Source organism: Syngnathus acus, chromosome 1 (genome assembly GCF_901709675.1).
Source record: "Syngnathus acus chromosome 1, fSynAcu1.2, whole genome shotgun sequence".
Lineage (NCBI taxonomy): Eukaryota > Metazoa > Chordata > Actinopteri > Syngnathiformes > Syngnathidae > Syngnathus > Syngnathus acus.
The window spans coordinates 2,633,580-2,651,391 of NC_051087.1; the positions used below are offsets into that span (position 1 = coordinate 2,633,580).

A 17,812-nucleotide genomic window follows, 5' to 3' on the forward strand; every position below is an offset into this window, starting at 1 on the left:
TGTTGAGGCTGATCTGCAACCCTCGCATTTATCAGAATGAATATGCAAAATTTATCAGATTCAAGCCCTGATAGACCAAACTATTTTTAACAAGGCTCATTTTCATAACAGTGAAAAAATTATTAAAACGTTAAATTTGAAAGTTGCCTTTGAAAAATGATGCAAATATACATTACCGTATATTTAATGTATATATACATTATATAATGTAGGCCTTTTAAACAATACTCGACTTCATTTGTGGACGTCGACACACCCTTAAACTGCAGTTCCAGTCTGGCCAATAGGTGGCACTAACGTCCCATGATTGGTTTTGAGTTGCCATTATAAACTCAAGAGCAAGTGCACGTTAGCTGTTAGCTTTTGGCTATCGACTCAGCACAGCGATATTTTTGTACATTTAAATGTCGAAAATGGCTCCTGTATGTGATTGCTGCGTCAAACATGTAGATAAGTTGAAACAGCAGGTGTCTGTGATGCGAAAAGAAATCAAGAATCTTCGGTAGGCTGCTTTGAAAGTGAAACGTTATTAAAATTCGTAAACTGCATTTTAGTACGATTTCAAAGTCTGGAAACAATGTCTCCGATTCATTGGTTGGCATGACATTATAAATTTGATTTCTGTAAAGGTTTACAACTGTCCAACGTAGAGTATTTTGAAATTATCAACGGTGTGTGGCCATAACAAGGCACAAGAATATGCCCATTTGCAAGAGATATAAAAATTAATCGATAATTGGCTACTAACCAACCATCAAATGCAAAGCAAAATTTTGATGCACTAGAATATTTTAAATATAAGTATTTACTGTAATTACGACTTTACTACTGCATTAGCATAAGTTGGTGATAGGCCTTATAATGCATGTTTCAACTACAAATTTGAGTTAGATTGCCACCGTAGGAACGAAACTTATAATGTAAACATTACCCTATAATTTACCCTTCACCAACAGGCAGATGCTGGAGTCTGCAAACAGAGCTCATCGCAAACATTTGCTTTCTATTGAGTCTGCTGTGTCCAAGGTTGGTGTCGGGGACTTGAAGAAAAAACAACCTCCATCTACTTCACCCCAGACAGATTTAAAGCATGGTAACAATGGCAGCAGATGTCCAATAGACTGTTTTCACTGTCGCAAACCCACAATTGTCTGTGCCATTGCAGGAAAAATTCAAACCTTGCCGATTGGTTACATTCATTCCTGTTTCTCTGAGAAAAATGGGACGCCCAGGCAGCCCACCGTCTGTGGCTCCTCGAGGGCGGAACTGCGACTGCAGCATAGTGTCTTCAATAACCCAGAACATGCCCTGCTCGGGCTAGAACAATTTTCTCATATCTGGTAGGTTAATTTGCTGGTGTTTTTGTTTTTTTTTAAGATCCAACTCACACTTCTGCATCACAACTTTACAAAACGTGTATGTGTAAAAACGTGTCTAAAATAGTGGATTTACTTTTACCTCCCTAGAAAAGTTCCCCAAACTTGTACTGCCTTTTACTTTCTTAAACCAAACCAAAAGTTTCCCGAGCAGCCAAGACAGAGACATTTTCCACTCGTGATGAAAAAACACAGGCGGAGCTGGTGCTTTGAATGCTCACTGCTCTGAAGTCTCATGATATTTTCTTCTTTTCACGGCAGGGTTATTTTTCTCTTCCACAAAAACGGCCACTTGAGTCACAAAGCCAAAGTGAAACCCCCCAGGCTGAACGGCGAGAGGGTCGGCTTGTACTCGACTCGCAGTCCACACCGGCCCAACGCTTTGGGCCTGACTCTTGCAAAGCTGGACAAAATTGTTGGTGCGTATCAACCTTAAAGGCGACATATTTTGCAACCCCTCCACACAGTCGATGAATCAGATCATATGTAATCAGATTTCTGCGTTCATACTTCTTCTGCTTCCTTTCTAGGTGATACAATTCTTCTATCAGACATTGACATGATTGCAGGCACCCCTGTGCTGGATATTAAACCCTACATCCCTGACTACGACTCCCCTTGCAATAGGAAGACCATAGACCTGGAACCTTGCCAGTCAAACACAGATCCCGCCCCCGTCTCGCCTCATGAACCAATAGAAGCACTGTTGAAGGAAATCGAAGACGGTCAATTTGATGATAGTCCAAATCTTGTGGACCCTTTCGCCATGCTAGAAGAAGCGAAGGCCTACTTGAGCAATCGGGGCCTCACTCAGGTAAATTATGACTGCAAGCGCAGCTCTGTAGATCATCGGGGGACTGAGCAGGATCAGCGGCCGTGTTATACAGAGGAGGCTTCCAGCACCATCGCTGGCTGGATCAGGGAGCCGCCAGTCACCAGCCTGGAGGTGCGCTTCACTCCTCACGCACAGAGAGAGTTGGCAGAATTCCTCCCCTCCATCCAATCAGGTATTCAGTCCTGTTCACCAAATCAGTAGTCACTAAAGTGCGGTTTAAACTTGATGGATCAGTTTAAGAGTTCTAATACAAACTTTTCACGCTTTCCAGATCCCTCTGAGAGCGATCGTCCGAGGTTCAAGTTTCTGCGGAGTTCAGACGAGGCTACCGCCGCCATCCGAGGGGTGCTGTCTGCAGACCCGAGGTCGGTCTACAGGAGAACTCGATGCAAAGACAAGCTTTTTTTCTTCACCCTGGACACTGCTGACATAACCTGCTGGTTTGGACCAGGCTTCGCAGAGGTGCTGCGGGTTCAACCTGTTCAGGGCCCCGTTGGCTCCATGTAGAATGATCTCCTTATGGCTGCCATTTTGCATTCTTGACTGTACAAGAAAAAAACTTTGTATATAGGAGAAGTTATGGAAGAAATTCTGGTACTGTTTTGTGTGGTGGAACCCATGTCAGCTGGCTCGGCGTCAGCCAATTGCTGTTAAATAAAAGTTCTAAACTGTTCTTTAACATTATTATAATATATTATTTATTTAGAATGGCACGAAAGAAAAGCTAAATTACTTATGCGTATTTAAAAATATATATTATTTATGAAAAAAAATGACGCTATCGGCGTCAACATTCTGGGGTGGGGTTCATACCATCCTGTAGGTGGCAGCACTACCCAGCTGAGTTCAAATACGTGCTTGATAAAAGACGCCGAAGAAAGGAAATGGACCAATAGAAACGCGGCTGTTTCGCTTTTGAAAGAAACGCGCTTGTTGACGGATTCACTGGAGGTTTGAAGCTTTTTCTCTGTCTATATACTTTAAAGCCGAAAGACATATATTCGGCATTATTTTAAGTTTCCGTCATTTGTAGGTTTGCTAGAAAAAAAAAGAGTAAGCTAATTCTGTCGCGACAACTTTATACAGTATTTATCGTCGGAACAATTCAAATCATGCCACTTCTTTTGTCATGTAAGGCAATGTAATAGTCCAAGTACGATCTCTTTACGTAATTATTTTTCTTTTATTAGGTGTCCCAACTTGCTGATACTAGCCGAATAGTTGTACTCCAACAATGCCAAGTCGAAGTGTGAAAGGCTCGGTAAGAGTTATATTTTTGCATCGTTTTAGAATCGTCAAGCTAACAAGTACAGTGCTTTACTACAGTGCTTTACTACAGTATTTATATTTTCATTTGGATGCTTAGTCTTCCACGAGATGTGAGCAGCGACCTCCTTTGAGAAGTGTGGAGAATGAAAAGCAGCATTTATCTACGCCACTACTGAGACGCCAGTCCAAATCACTGTCAAAAGTGGCAAAGGTACAATGTTCATTTTTAAACATCTAAAAACATTTCATATTTTTATAATTGTACAATGTATATCTAAAACGCATTGGCTATAAAATAACATAAAAGTACAATCAAATGGAAAAAAATAATAATACGAGAATATTTTTTTTATGCTAAAAGTAAGCTTTGATCATATATTGTGTGATTTTTGCCTTTGTGCTACACTAACACAATTATTGTAACCAACAGGAGGATGTTTGTCTCGACTCGTGCTCTCCTCCACCATCCAATGTGACGCAAACCATCAAAATAGACCATTTAGGACTCCCTGACGTCACATTTAAATCCTTCATCTGCTCAAGTGGCGAAGTGGTGATTTCCGATGAGACTTCACTGTGCACAGAAGACCACATTTTCTTGCCTCAGGATCAAACTATTGATGTCACTTGTGAAAATGAGGACATGGGCACCAGTGAGACCTGCAGCGTGCACATGGAACATCCTTATTACCACCCCGAGTCAACGGATGCAGCCTTTGGTGAAGGCGTTCCAGCCAACACTGGTCCGATCGATTTTTTTGAGTGTGACATCCGTGAGATGGACCTTTCAGCAACCTCCAGGCAACCGGATGAAACCATTCCTCTTGTAATAGACGACAAACATGTGGATGATCTCAACTACCGTCAAGATGAAGGCACTCCAAATGAAGTCTGCGATGTGACATTTAAATCATTCACTTGCGACGGGGGCGAGTTGGAAATTCCTAACGTCACTCAAGTGGAAGATGAGACCGTTCCTCTGCCAGCAGAGCACATGGTGACCAGTGATCCAGAGCTGAGCTTTTTACCTGCTGATGTGGAACTCTGCAGTGATCACGTTGATCATCCGTACTGCCATTTTGAGACCGATGTGGACACTTTTGGACAAGAAGGGGCTTTGTTGAATGATCTTGTTGCTTTTCCAGAAGAGCAAGCCGAAAGCATCCAGTTCCATCATCACGAGTCTCGCACACTGGAGCACATTCAAAAGAGCCACAATGACGACATTGTGGGTTCTCTCACACCAACATTACAGACTTTACCTGACAACTCAGTTTCAGCCCAAGATGAATTTGATGAAATTTCCGTGGGCACTCAAATGTTAAATGAGACGTTTCCTCCTCCGGCAGAACCAATTGCAAGCGCTCATTCAGATCCACAAATTTTACCTGCTGATGTCCAGATCAGTCATTTGGAGAAGAATCCTCTTGATCCTCTCATTGAGACCGAAATGGACAGGCAAGTTGTTCCAGAAGAACAAACTGGGTCCTCAGAGTTCCTCAGCAAGAATCAAACTCTCACAGTGGATCCAATTGAAGGAAACCAAAACGATGACATTTTAGAGACTTCGACACCATCGCCACCGGAAAAGACTCTGGCTCCTGAGTCAATTCATTTAAAAGACCACGAGACACCTCAGAGGCATGACGATGACAAAATGCTACCCGAGGTTGAGTCAGATCTCGAATTCAGCGAGGGCAAGGACAGCGCGCTTGGTTTGTCTGAAAACAGAGCACCCGCGCTATCGCCCGTGGAGAAACCCCTGGCCGAGACCATGCCCTATGTTTTAAAAGTACTGTCGGAGTGCCCTTCTGTCGTGTCGGCTCTGCAGCTCATGAGTCCGGTTCGAAGGGCGTCCCTGTCCCTCATGAGGACTCGCAGGGATCCTGCTGTTGACTTTGAGAAGAACGTGCTTTCGCCAGAGCTGGCCTCTTTGTGGACGGAGCAGGTGGAGAGCCCGATGCATTCTCCCCTCTTCAACTCAACCACTCTGAGCAACAAGATCCAGCCAGAGGGTCAACAAGCCGAGGATAAGAACAGTCAGGGGTCAAAGGTTCCCGCTGGACCTTTTATTCCGGATGGTCCCCTCCAGCAGCAGCTACGGCAAATGGCGGAGTTTCTCCTCCTCGCGTCAGGAAAGATGGACTTTGCTGTCGCTCCTGCTGCTCCTCCCATAAAGTCCTCCAATGTGGGCGTGGGCGTCACCCCAATAAAAAAGTTGGACCGAAGCCTGAATACGTCGGGAGAGTTTGTAAGAAAGGGGGAATTTTTGAAAATAGACGCCTGCACACTTACAGAGCCTCTTCCTCTCCTGTGGAAGTAAGTACTGGAAATTGCTTACATTTTTTATTTCGATGGCTCGTTCACTAGCCATCCCTATTTGTTTGCATGGCCAGCTGTCACCAGGAAAGCTTGGATAGTGTGCCCAGAGAGGAACTGGAGCAGAGGCTGATGTCAAGCATGGTCATGGTGGAGGCCTTGGTGCAGCAGCTGGCAGCGGCCCGGGCCGTACGCGGCCCCCATGCGACCCCGGCGCCCTCTGAGCTACGGAACAAACTGGTGCAGACGGAGCACACAGAGCTCAGCCAGGTGAATGACCTGATGCGGAAATTTAAAAAAGCATTGTTTCATGATTTGCTTTTTTTCTGTGTGTCACTTAGACCACAATGTATCGGGACTTGTATATGGAGGCTTTGAATAGGATTAGCGACTTGGAGCAAGATGGAAGATCTCTGCAGGAACTCGTTCAGCGTATGCAGGGCATGCGCGTTACCATGGTGAGACTCGGCTTCCCTGTTTTGTTTTTGGGCTTCTCTGGTTTTCTTCTTTTTTTCATCTGATATGCTGAACTAGAAAGCGTTGGAACTATCCATTGTTTCGTCCACTAATATAATATGAAATGAATCCAATAGGCATCTTTGGCCGGTGACACCGATGCGGCGCTGTCTGACGCAAAGCAAATGGAGGCGCTTGTTCGAGAAGATCATCAAACGCTCTCGTCTCACGTAAGCCTTATCGTAAATATAACATCTTATTTATTTATTTTTTAATGAATGTTCTCCTTTTAGTACGGCGAGATGAAGTCGTTGTATACGAAGTTCAAAGAAACGCAGCTGCGAATGATGCAGAAGGTCGACGGAGCGTTCGGGCAAAGAGACGAGATGAAGACTCGGATGGAAGACGCCCAGACGTCCAAGGAAGCCGTAAGCCTTCGTAAATGCTCAGCGTGTGAGAAGGAGGAGGCGGCCATTTCAATCGTTTGTTGGCCCGTGTCCAGGCCTTCAGTACCGTGGAGCAGCTGAGGACTCACTGCGCTAGCGAAATGGCGGCGCTGCAGAGGAGCATCGGCTCTCAGCAGGAACTCCTGGCTGCGCTCAACGTTACCTTCCCAGAGCAGGTGAAATCAAACTCACTGCTGATCAACGTTCTCCCTGAAGATGTCTCGAGTTTAAATCCGCTTTATCTTCAACACCACACAGGTTGCACTAAACAAGATGAACGGTGAAACCCTGAACTCTGCTTCGGATCTTCTGTGCCAAACCATGGAGGATCAGACCAATTTGACTCGAGAAGTGAGTTGAACAAATTTGCGCTTTATTGAACTAGCTGGCTTACTTATAATTAGCACTCATAATTCTTTCGGGTCACATTGATTTTTTCCTCATTGTTGATCTTGTTGCAGTTGTCCGTGGTCAGGAGCCTCGTGCAGCGGTCCGCCCCTATGCTGGTGAAGCTGAACGAGAAGGCGGCGGCCGCTCTGACAGAAAGAGATCAGCACATGTCAGCCCGAGAGCGAGTGCAAGAGGAGAGAGAGCAGGTCAGTCTGGAATAAACAGTGGGAAAATCCATTTTCTTTATTTCTTCTGATTCCAAACAAACAGTGAAAGGGTTTCATTTTTCAAAGCAATGATATGAATCAAAATTTCTCAGAAAAAGAAAAAAAAAGATTTTAAATTGCCCTGCCAAAAGAAATCAATTACCAAAATTTCCCAGGAAAAGAAAAACATTTTTCAAAATTGTCCTGCCAAAAAAAATCAATTCCAACAGTCACCCAGCCAAAAGCTGTCTTATTCCTTTCTGATTTTTCTTTGTATTTTTGATGATTTCTTTTTAACATACAGGTGGAAGAGGAGCTGAGAGAAGCCTTATTAAATCTCCAAACTGCCCAAGAACAGATTGGTGATTTAAATCTGCAGGTTACTATTTTGAGCTCAGGTAAAATACATAAGAGAAAGCTGCAGTGTAATGGGTAGAGCTGCCAAGTCAAATTCAAATTCGGAATATTATTATTTACCTGCTTCCCAGAGATGAGCGTGCTGCGTCAAAAGCTGAAGGAGCACGAGGAGCAGCGAGCTCAGCTTGAGTGTACCGTGACGGAAATGTCGGCCACCGTGTCCTCCACCACGGCAGCCCACACCTTCCTGGAGCACACCCTGGCCGAGGAGACATCCAAGTATGTAGAAACTCCAAAGTGGAACTTCCTGGTGGCGATTACACTTTTATAATTGTCTGATTTACACAAACAAAACCCAAGAGTTGTTAAAAATGTTGTTCCAGGTTGGAGCAGGCACAAAAAGATGCAAGCCAGGCCAAGGAAAAAGCAGACTAGTAAGTTATGTCCCCAAAAAGTGTTTGGTAAAATTCAGACAATTCATTTAAATGCCTCCAAATTTTTTCTTCCCAGTTTGGAGTCTTCACTGTGCCAGGCGGAAGAGTGGGCAGAGGAGCTCATTCGTAATCTGGCCGAGAAAGAGGAGAACCTGTCCCGGCTGCAGGCGCTCTCGCAGTCGCAGAGTTTACAGATCCAGCAACTGAGAGACGTCTGCGCGCAGCTCAGCGACGCGGCGGAAACGAACGAGGTGGGCTCGAGTCGCTGGGGTCACCGTCTACGGAATTCGCAAACCGTCATTTTGAAAGTTTCAATTTAATTGCTCAATCTGCTTCCAGTTCCTGCAGGCGGAGAACGAGATGGCCCGGGACCAGCTTGCCGAAAGCGAGAACGTGTCCAGGGTTCTGCACGAGAGGAACATCCAGTGTGAAGACCTGAAAGCAGAACTCTGCCAACTACAGTGAGCCATCAGCCTTTCTGCCGTGTTCCATTTCAAACACAAAGCAAATTATTGACCAACTCTCTAGCTCGAAATATTGAAGGGAAAGAAAAAATATTTTCAAACTCGTAAGCATGAGGACATTTGTGGACATTTGTGTTGTGCCCACGACTTGACGTTTAGCGTGTGTGCAGGCGAGAGAAGAGGAGTATGCAGGAGGAGCTGGAGGCAGAACGGTCGCGAGCCAGCACGGCCCAGCTGAAGCGGGCCGAGGAGCTCGCTCAGGCCGTCACGGAAACTACCCTGCTGCATCACGCGCTGCGAGGGATGACCAACGAGCTGCATGATGCTCTCGGCGCCCAGGTGAAGGGAATCTTCTTCGCTTAACCCCGGCTGTCCTTGCATCGTGACTGAAACCAACACGGCGCATTGTGTTTCAGAAGCCAGAACCGAAGAACTCGTCACAGGCCCTCCAAGTGGACCGGCGGAAGCCGTCCAGCTCTTTGGTAGACTGCGTCATGGTTGCCCTAACAGCTGACAAGAATGAGGAGGAGGAAGAAGCCAACACGGCAGACGGTAATCTTAAATCAAGGCTGCAAAACGTAATTTTATTGTTCCAAGCATGCAAAAGAGCTGTGGTTATTGTCTTTTCAGTTTCCACGGACTCGCCAAGAGACAGCATATTCAGCAAGAGCAGTGCCTTCACACGCTTGCCAGTCACCCCGAAAAAGAAGTTCGTGTCGCAGGAGTCTGAGGATGAGGAAAAGAGGGAGCAGAGCAGTCTGCTGGAGGCGCTGGCCCACTTGAGCAACACGGTCACGGAGCTCGTCGGCACGCTGGAGTCTGCGCAGCGACACAAAGACGCTCGGCTGGAGGAACTGCAACACACCGTGTAAGTCGATCGGAACGCGTTAAGCGGTACAGATTCTTGACGCACGTCTGCTGCGTAAACAAATTTAAATTAAATCACATTAGGAGCAAGACACAATTTTGGATAATGGACCATCCCCCATGAATAAATAATGACATTATTATTAAGGTATTAGGGGTAAGTTTGAATAACCAGGAAGCCTTTATTTATTTAAAAAAAAAAACTCTCATATTCAACTCCCCTCACCCATACAAATATTAATGGTAAGGCTTTTGATAGATATTTGTAAATTTTCGTTTTATAATTTTCCTATTTGAGAATGAATGTTTGACTTTTTATTTTTTTAAGCAAAGGTATATTTAAGCGTTCCTCTTTGTTTTAGTTTTAGCCAGCAGATGGCGCTGCAGGACGCAAACAGCAAGCACAAGGCGGAGGAGTCTGAGCTGAAGCTTCAGCTGAGCCGTATACGCACCCAGGCAGAGCGCTGCGATTTAGCACTGCAGCAGCAAGCTCAGGTTGAAGGCAACACTTCTTTTTTTGACACATTCCCATCGCCTGGAATTAACAATTGAATTAACAATTGAAAGGCCTGTGCATGACCCTGACGATTACTATTCCTGCGTCCTTAAAGCGGGCAGTATGTTGGTGACTCGTGCTGCAGAACTTCTCTAATTTTACAGAAGCACAACCAAACTATTTCCTGTGCAGCTAAAATACCGAACGAACAATTTACATTCATAACAACCTGGTGAATAAAAATAGCAACAAATAGCCTCGATTACGTTTGCTCTTGCTGTGTCAAAGTTAGCATTGTTCAGATTCCTCTAAATTTCAAGCGGCTAATTAATTTAATGACACTGTTTTCTCGAGACAGGATTCAAAAACGATAACCAAGCTGATGAATGATGTCACAGAGGCCCAGGAGCAGATGATCAAATACAGGCTGGATTATAATGTAAGAACCCCGAAATTATTATTTATAGATTCTTGTCACATGCAATAATGTAAACCCCCCCCACCCCCCATCAGGAGTTGCGCAAGGAGACAATGGAGTTACGTCGCTCCCGCCAACAAAGTGAAACAGAAGTTCAAATCCTGCGCGCAGAGTTCAGGAAAACCGATGGACAGACGGCCGGCGAAGTTGATGTGAAGGAAGAGAAACTCCTCTTGTTAAAAGAGGTACAACCATGTTGGCTTTCTGTGGACTGCAATCCTACTTTAGCTCGCTAGCTATGCCCAAAATACATTTTCTGCTCAAAATGTCTGGAAACCGATTTTGAAGCCTCGTTTATACACTGTCAACATTTTGTTTTCTCTTGTTCTTTCATGACTATTCATCGAATAACCATTTTAGTTTGGAGCTTTCACTGTAATATTTTTAAGTGATGATAATAGCAATATATAAAGATTCTGATGCTATCCAGGTGGATCGACTGAAGACGAACCTTCGGGAGATGGAGCAGACCAGGCACAAATTGCTCGAACGGGCTAAGAGACATGTAAGTGACACACGCAGACACACACGCACGGAAGAAAAAAAGCTCACTGTGTAGCGTCACCTCTTCACAGCAACAAATCCAACAAATGAACCAGCAGAAGTGCGAGAATGAAGTGCACATGTTGAACAACATGATTAATAAAGTCCGCGAGGTACGTGCCCTTCCTCATAACGTCTGCACTGTCATTGTTTGTCACCTTCAATTTTTTTTTATACACACACACACATATATATATATATATATATATATATATATATATGTGTGTGAGTGTATATATATATATATTATATTATTTAAAAAAAAAAAAAATCCTTTTGCTTGTAGACGCTGCGGTCATTGCCCGAGGCGGTGAAGAAGTGTGAGCAGCTACAGCAGCTTTTAGAATATTTAGGCTGATCATTTGGTTTTTGTTTGCTTTTTATACATTCAATGTGTTTTTTAAGCGCTTTTTGTTCTCTAATGTTTAATGTAAATAAATACTCAAACTAAAAAGTTTTTTTTTTTTTTGGGTCCAATGTATTTAGTATTTTAGTATAGTGAGACAAAATATAACATGAACAAAAAAAACTTTTATGACAGCTATAACAAAAGTTTTCCAACTTTTTGGGTTCAGGGCGACAGTTTTTCAAGGACCGGCACATAAACAGAGATTCAAAATTTTATAATGTTGCAAAAAAAAAAAAAAATCTCTAAAAAGAATGCTGTAATGTGATATTTTTTCAGTTTGAGAATCACCCAGCTATGTTTTGTACTGTATCTTCTTTTTTTTTTTTTTTTTTTGTATTTCCCTTTCAAACTGCAAGATTCCACCGGCCTCACAATTCAGCCTCGTCAATCACTGCGGCTTCTTTCCCAGGCACGTAATCAAGTGTCTCGGGCTAACGAAGTGCATCCTTTCAGGTCTCATCTTGTCTGTGTTGAGATACAACTACTGCAATTGTTGCTTCTCAAGCCTTTTTCGAGGCTGAACTATCGCGTTAGAAATCAACGCACGGTTCGAGTAGATTAGCCGAATCTGAAGTGTTGCGGCGGATCCAAAAGTGTGCCTCCAAAACGACAGTGAAAATATTGCAGACACCAAAAAATCCACCAATGACGCTTGTTGAAGTCCACTTTTTACTCTTCAAGAAATGTGCTGTACAAGTTCCCAAAAAACTCATGCGACGTTCTTCATACAAGACACTTATTGCAAAGCCATCAAGCCCAATAAGTTACGGGAAAAAAATGAACCCTTAAGAAAGGATATTTTGTGGCATTTTTTTTTCTTTTTAACTTTTGAATGACCAAAGTGTGTTTCACTATTGATGGTTTGTGTGATGAAAAAAAAAACCCATGTCTTTCGAACTTCACAAATCTTATCTCTAAGAAGTCCGCACTCTACAGTACATGTCCAAAAAAAGTATTTGTGTGTCTTTAATTGAACGGCCATCAAATGTGATTTCATAAATATAAAAATAATTCATGTTTGATGTGTATGTTTCTGCCACCCAAAATTGGTACGTGGACAATATTAGTGGTTTGTGACAAATGTGGGATTTTAATTAATTTCATTTTAATTAAGGGTTAAACAGAACTAAAATGTGTCCATCAGGACACCCACAAGCAGTCTAAACTATTATTTACATTTGCATGCCGTGAAGAGGACTTTGACTGTGTAGAGCTCATTATGACCAAGGTGGAAAAACGGTTAACTTGATCAATTATTTTGTCCTCAGGAATGCGTAAAAAAATATTTGGCTCAAGTACCGCTCAAAGGGTGTACAAACGTAAGACTGCATTTGTATACCACGAAAAAAACTATGTCCAAAGTATTAGTAATAAAAATCGAATTTAATTAAAGCAAGAAATAGCGTGACTTGCTATTTTTTTAGTAGTTATTTTGGTTGTGAATGTGAAGATGTAAGTCTGCTGTGGCTCAGTACAGGGCCGGTTCTATTGTTGTGGGTTGCGGACACCCCAAAATCTAAAAAAATCTTTCAGAATTTGCTTTATCATCTAGCCGTTCAAATATTTCAATATTGACCTATTAGAATTGATTCCTGAGCATATATTTGTCTTAACTAATGGATTGGTTTTAGCTTGTCAAATAAATGAAAGCTGAAGATTTTCCTTTGATCTTCTCGTATGTGTAAGCTTGAATTATAATGTCCTGGTCGAATATCTTGAAGACAGTGAAAAGGCGCTGGAAAATTGTCTCGAGTTGTCAACCGTCAGAGAGCAGACACAAACCTGTCCATGTTCCCGGTGTAGGGCGGGTGTCGCAGGTAACCTCCTGCATTGGCGCTGTTGTACTGGGAGAAAGACCCCAACTGTACTGGCGAGACCCTACTGTAGGGGTCTTCCGTCTCGCCTGAGGAGCCCAGGCGACTGGAGGCGGCGTACACTTGGCTCTGGCCTTGTCCGTAGGGGCCCTGGGGGGCGGTGTGATGGTGGTGGTGTTGGTGGCTCGGTACAGAATAGGTGAACCCCGGGTGTACGGAGGGGGTGGAGCGGGGCGGGGCGGCGCCCCCGCACGTCTGGCTCTGGAAACTCGGCGGTGCCAGACTACAGGGGCTGGATCCGTTGGAGATCCCCTCGGGGGTAAAGCTGCGGCCGGGCAGCTGCATCCCGTCCGGCCCCTGAGCGCCAAGCATGCCGGTCGGAGATCCGATTAAGTTGTTGATACTGAACATGCGAGTCTGAGGCGGGCCAAAGCCGGGAGGCGACTGCGAAGGGTAGTAGGCGGAGGGTAGCTGTTGCCCGTAGGATGGGCTGACGGTCATGTTAGGGTACACCGCGTTGGAGTATGCCGCCGACCTCGTGATCTGGACCGGCGTGAAAACCGGATTCTCCTGAACGAACGAGGCGTAGGTGCTCAGGTCGCATCGCTTGAAGCGCTTCCTCCGCCGCAGAAAACTGCCGCTCTCAAACATGTCCTCGGCGTTGGGGTCCAAGGCCCAGTAGTTGCCCTTCCCCGGGCGCCCTGGCTCCCGGGGGATCTTGATGAAGCAGTCATTGAGCGTTAAATTGTGACGGATGGAGTTCTGCCACTTCTTGGAATTGTCCCGGTAGAAGGGGAAGCGCTCCGTGATGAACTTGTAGATGCCGCCCAGCGTCAGCTTGCGGTCTGGGGAGTTAGCGATGGCCATGGAGATAAGGGCGATGTAGCTGTAGGGCGGTTTGCCTCGCTGCAGGGGTCTTTTCCTGCGTCGACCTCGGGGCTGCTCCTCTGGAGGGTCAGGGACCGCCGAGGACGTGTCCGCCGGAGGGTCTTTCTCTACTTTAACCACCGGCATTATTTTTGATTCCTCAAGAAAGCCTACAATCAAACAAATCACAAAGTGAATCTACAGTCGACAAGTAGCAAGGTTCCAATCTTAACGAAGCGAATTTCTTGTTTATCTCACATTATGGTAAGTAACCAGATGATGGCAGGTAACATTATCTGTCGAGAAAAATAAACAAAACCATCTTTCAAACTAACTTTTTATCTTTCCGTGTCGTAGGCTCCACTGGAAGGCCCGCAATGGAAAACTCGTGAGGTGAACCTGCGGTAGACGCAGATTGCAATCTCGATGATAGTTCCAGTCGCACAAAACAAGAAGTCGTCTTTTGACAGTAAGTCACGGTCTGCGTCCAAAAGCAACGTTTCTTCCCAAGGTGGTCAAACAAGTTGAGCTTTCCTGGCGGTGGGATCGGGGCGCATTCGAGCTCGTTCCCACCGGCGTTTTCTGAGATCAGGTGGAAGTGGCAAACAATGCGTCCTCCATGCGTGGCGTCTGAGGTGTGTTTGAGAGTGAGTCACAAAAGTGCTTGGGAGGGATTACCTCCACCGTGAGTAACTGAGGGGCCACACCTCCCCATTGCTAGCATCAAGTGCTCCCCGCGTGACTCTTTGCATGCTGGTGGACACTTCTACATCAACAAATGATGTATGCGTGTCTTGAAATGTCTCCCAGTCGGTTGCAAAAACTCTTGAAATATTTTTCACAGTTGTTAGCAACCAAATACTGGTATTGCATGACTTATGTCTTATGAAAATCCACTAGCTTAACGCTAACACCCATTGAGCATAGTAATTGAGATTGCGGTATTGATAAATCCTTAAACAATTTGTAATTGTAGTGAAAAACACGCACGCCATGTACATCCCCTCCCCTACGGCCTCCAAATCACACCTAGAAAGTCCCCGATTTGCTGGGTTCCTTTATCAGAGACCATAAAATAATGAACTTTGTTTTTGTGGGCCGCATGAAATAATGTGGCGGGCCAGATCTGGCCCCCGCTCCTTAGGTTTGACACCAGTGATTTAAAGAGTTTGTTGCTTTAATTCCTCTTGATATGTAAATTCCCCCCCTTGAAGTCAACCTCAGTTTATTTTCAGAAATGGTCCTCGTTGTTTGGAAGCCGCCAACCTAAAGGACCTCTTTAGCGGCGAGTTAGGCCGCATGTTGTTTTTCTACGTGGCTTACCTTGTTTGCTTTGCCCCCGCTCTGAAACACGGCAGCTGCATTTGAGGCATGGATGTGTGTTTTGGTTTGTGTGTTTTTTCAACCTGCGATGTCAGCATGCAAATTTCAGGCCATTGATTTATCACGGAGATTATTCTTTTATCAGGTGCTGCGGTTGTCACTGTCATCTAGAAATGACTTATGTAAACTGAATGTAACGAATTTTTTTGAACGTATTTTATGTGAATATTTTTGCATATTTAAAAAAAAAATAAAAATCTTCCCATTATGGTGGAGAATTTTGAGGGGGAAAAAGTTGTAGGCCACCTAGCTTAATGCTAGCATAAAATGCAAAACTCCAAAGATGGGCTAATGAAAATTAGCTTACAGTAAATATACTGCAAAAAAAAAAAAATCTGCAATCCCTCACTGTGGTTGCTTCTTTTCCTCGGTGCATGTAAACATACTGACTGAGAACAGCTATTTGGGCCCAACAAGGATGGGCTCCAGTGCCTTAATCCCTAAAATAAACAGCGAAGAACACGCTTCCAAACACTCCCAACCTCTCAACGCGTGCTGAGAGAGCGCCGGCCGGCCGGGCCGGGTTAGCTGCCGATGAAAGGTTCAGTCGTGCTGGCCGGGGGCCGCCCCGACGGCTATGTTGCGAGTTATACAGAAATAGTTACAAATAGTTGACCTGTCCTAATATTAATACATAAGCAATCAATTCCCTAAAGCCCGGTGTTAATATTATCAAACTGTGCATATTGTTAGAGTTCCTAACAATAAATACATAATTAAAGAATTAAACTACTCGTTTTGATTATGCCTACTATTGTATTCCAATGTTAGTCATGATGATGATGATATTTGGCAAGCTAAGCATTTTTTCTTTTTTTTTTTTTAGGTGGAACTTGATGTAAATATTTGACAAGCACTAGCACATAATAACCAGTGTGCAAATGTGCACACAATTAACACCACAATGGTGCACTGCAAACAACTCCAATTGGACATTTCACACTAATAACAGGTTCTGTTTCCTTAAGCTACGGGTAAACATTTGGAATATTCGTTCTCCTGCCTACGATAATACGCATTTGATTGTGTGCTTACTTTACCGGTTGACAGCCGTTTGACAGGCGGGTTTTTTTTCTCTGACGGCCTCACCCTAGGCCCTAAGACGGCTTCTTACGCTGGGTGGCAGCGAACAATTGAAGCTGACTCGTTTCCCAGCTCGCTCATGCTCATATTTGCCATAGTTTGCTCATGCATCAGCATCTGGCCAGCGTACAATGTGTGCACTAGATATTTGTCCATCAGCTTCTTTATCTGCTCTGTGCTGTCTCATTAAAATATGAATTGACATCTGTGAGAGGTCAACAGCAGCGTGTCTTTCTGCTATTGTCAGATGATAGGTATGACAGGTGTGCTTTGTTATGCCAGTAAAGGCATCGCGCTTTGTTAGGTGTAAACTATTTGGATGCGTCTTTTCGCTTAGCAAACAAAAGAAATAAGAAAATTATTTTATTGTACTTAGAATTTTTTCAAAAATAATTTTTGATGCAAATTGCAGTAAAGTGACAAACATAGCAATATAATAATAAAAAATACAACTTTATTAATTTAGCATGCACTGGATTTTATTAAAAAATTAAAAATAAAATATGGAAAAAATACTACAATAATTATACATACGTATTATATATATATCATGAAATGAAAACCTTAAAAAAAAATCTTTTTTCCCTTTTATTATTTTTTTAAATTCATTGTTTTGAGTCTGATAATACTAGTAACCTGTTGAGGCTGTCAATTTATAATGCATGTAAAATGAATCTAAAATGCTAATCATGAAAACATTGGTTGGCCGTGCATGCTGCAAAGGCCACATCATTGCACCAAGGGATGATTGCGGACAAGCCTGGGCCAGCCCTCGGCTCCAGTTTACAATGATCTTTGGCATTTGTCAACGTGATGAGGTCTTCTTCATGGCGAGCTCTTGCTTTCGTTGGCCCTCGCTGTCCGTCACGAGACGCAAATGGCGGCTTCATGGTGGGGTGGGGCCGTTTTGTGTGCCGTGCTGCTCTTTTGACTTTGGCCAGACGAGAAATGCTCTCCGAGCAAACAAATGCAAACAAATGAGACATTTGAATGTCAACACTTGCATTTGGACAGTGTGACGGACAGACGCACTCGCAGGTGCCGCAATGCTTGACTGACAGCGGAGCATACGTGCGTATGTGTGCACGTGTATATGAGTGTGTGTGTTTGTGTATGTGTGTGTATATCATTATATATAGTTAATATGAGTGAATTTATGACTTGCAAATGTTGCACTTTAATCTGAAGCGCATGTGCGAGCGTGTGTGTGTTTGCATTAGCAGCTGCAAGGTCTTGTTGCAGATGCAAAGTCCGACGGTTGACTTGTTCCCATCCCAGGCCGGTTTACATAACTGAAGAACACACACAGTCGGTCGGCCC

The 17,812-nt window shown here is 44.0% G+C and overlaps 3 protein-coding genes across 6 annotated transcripts; 2 read left to right on the plus strand and 1 right to left on the minus strand.

Annotated features, from left to right (window-relative positions):
- The first annotated feature begins 337 nt into the window (after positions 1-337).
- trmo (tRNA methyltransferase O) lies at positions 338-2,884 on the plus strand. 2 transcript variants are annotated; one of them, XM_037262792.1, is made up of 6 exons: positions 338-502; positions 957-1,093; positions 1,166-1,340; positions 1,638-1,795; positions 1,907-2,383; positions 2,483-2,884. In XM_037262792.1, exons 1-6 carry the CDS (start codon positions 405-407, stop codon positions 2,716-2,718), a joined length of 1,281 nt encoding a protein of 426 aa, XP_037118687.1. In that variant the 5' UTR covers positions 338-404; the 3' UTR covers positions 2,719-2,884. The 2 variants fall into 2 exon arrangements, with proteins under 2 accessions (XP_037118687.1, XP_037118762.1); XM_037262867.1 differs by having other exon boundaries at positions 339-446.
- Positions 2,885-3,003: 119 nt separating this feature from the next.
- spag5 (sperm associated antigen 5) lies at positions 3,004-12,212 on the plus strand. Of its 3 annotated transcripts, XM_037253897.1 has the most exons (26): positions 3,004-3,162; positions 3,402-3,472; positions 3,578-3,691; positions 3,911-5,068; positions 5,117-5,799; positions 5,877-6,069; positions 6,141-6,257; positions 6,393-6,485; positions 6,549-6,683; positions 6,758-6,877; positions 6,960-7,052; positions 7,163-7,297; positions 7,602-7,695; positions 7,786-7,933; positions 8,038-8,088; positions 8,165-8,339; positions 8,428-8,549; positions 8,723-8,891; positions 8,969-9,104; positions 9,183-9,420; positions 9,782-9,914; positions 10,274-10,354; positions 10,429-10,578; positions 10,824-10,898; positions 10,969-11,049; positions 11,223-12,212. In XM_037253897.1, exons 2-26 carry the CDS (start codon positions 3,446-3,448, stop codon positions 11,292-11,294), a joined length of 4,593 nt encoding a protein of 1,530 aa, XP_037109792.1. In that variant the 5' UTR covers positions 3,004-3,162; positions 3,402-3,445; the 3' UTR covers positions 11,295-12,212. The 3 variants fall into 3 exon arrangements, with proteins under 3 accessions (XP_037109792.1, XP_037109664.1, XP_037109709.1); XM_037253769.1 differs by having other exon boundaries at positions 3,911-5,799; XM_037253814.1 differs by having other exon boundaries at positions 3,911-5,799; positions 8,972-9,104.
- Positions 12,213-12,709: 497 nt separating this feature from the next.
- Positions 12,710-14,493, minus strand: foxe1 (forkhead box E1). The gene is made up of 2 exons (XM_037264507.1): positions 14,362-14,493; positions 12,710-14,196 (listed from the first exon to the last, which is right to left on the minus strand). The coding sequence occupies exon 2, from the start codon at positions 14,171-14,173 to the stop codon at positions 13,109-13,111; it is 1,065 nt and encodes a 354-aa protein (XP_037120402.1). The 5' UTR covers positions 14,174-14,196; positions 14,362-14,493; the 3' UTR covers positions 12,710-13,108.
- Between the last annotated feature and the right edge of the window lie 3,319 nt (positions 14,494-17,812).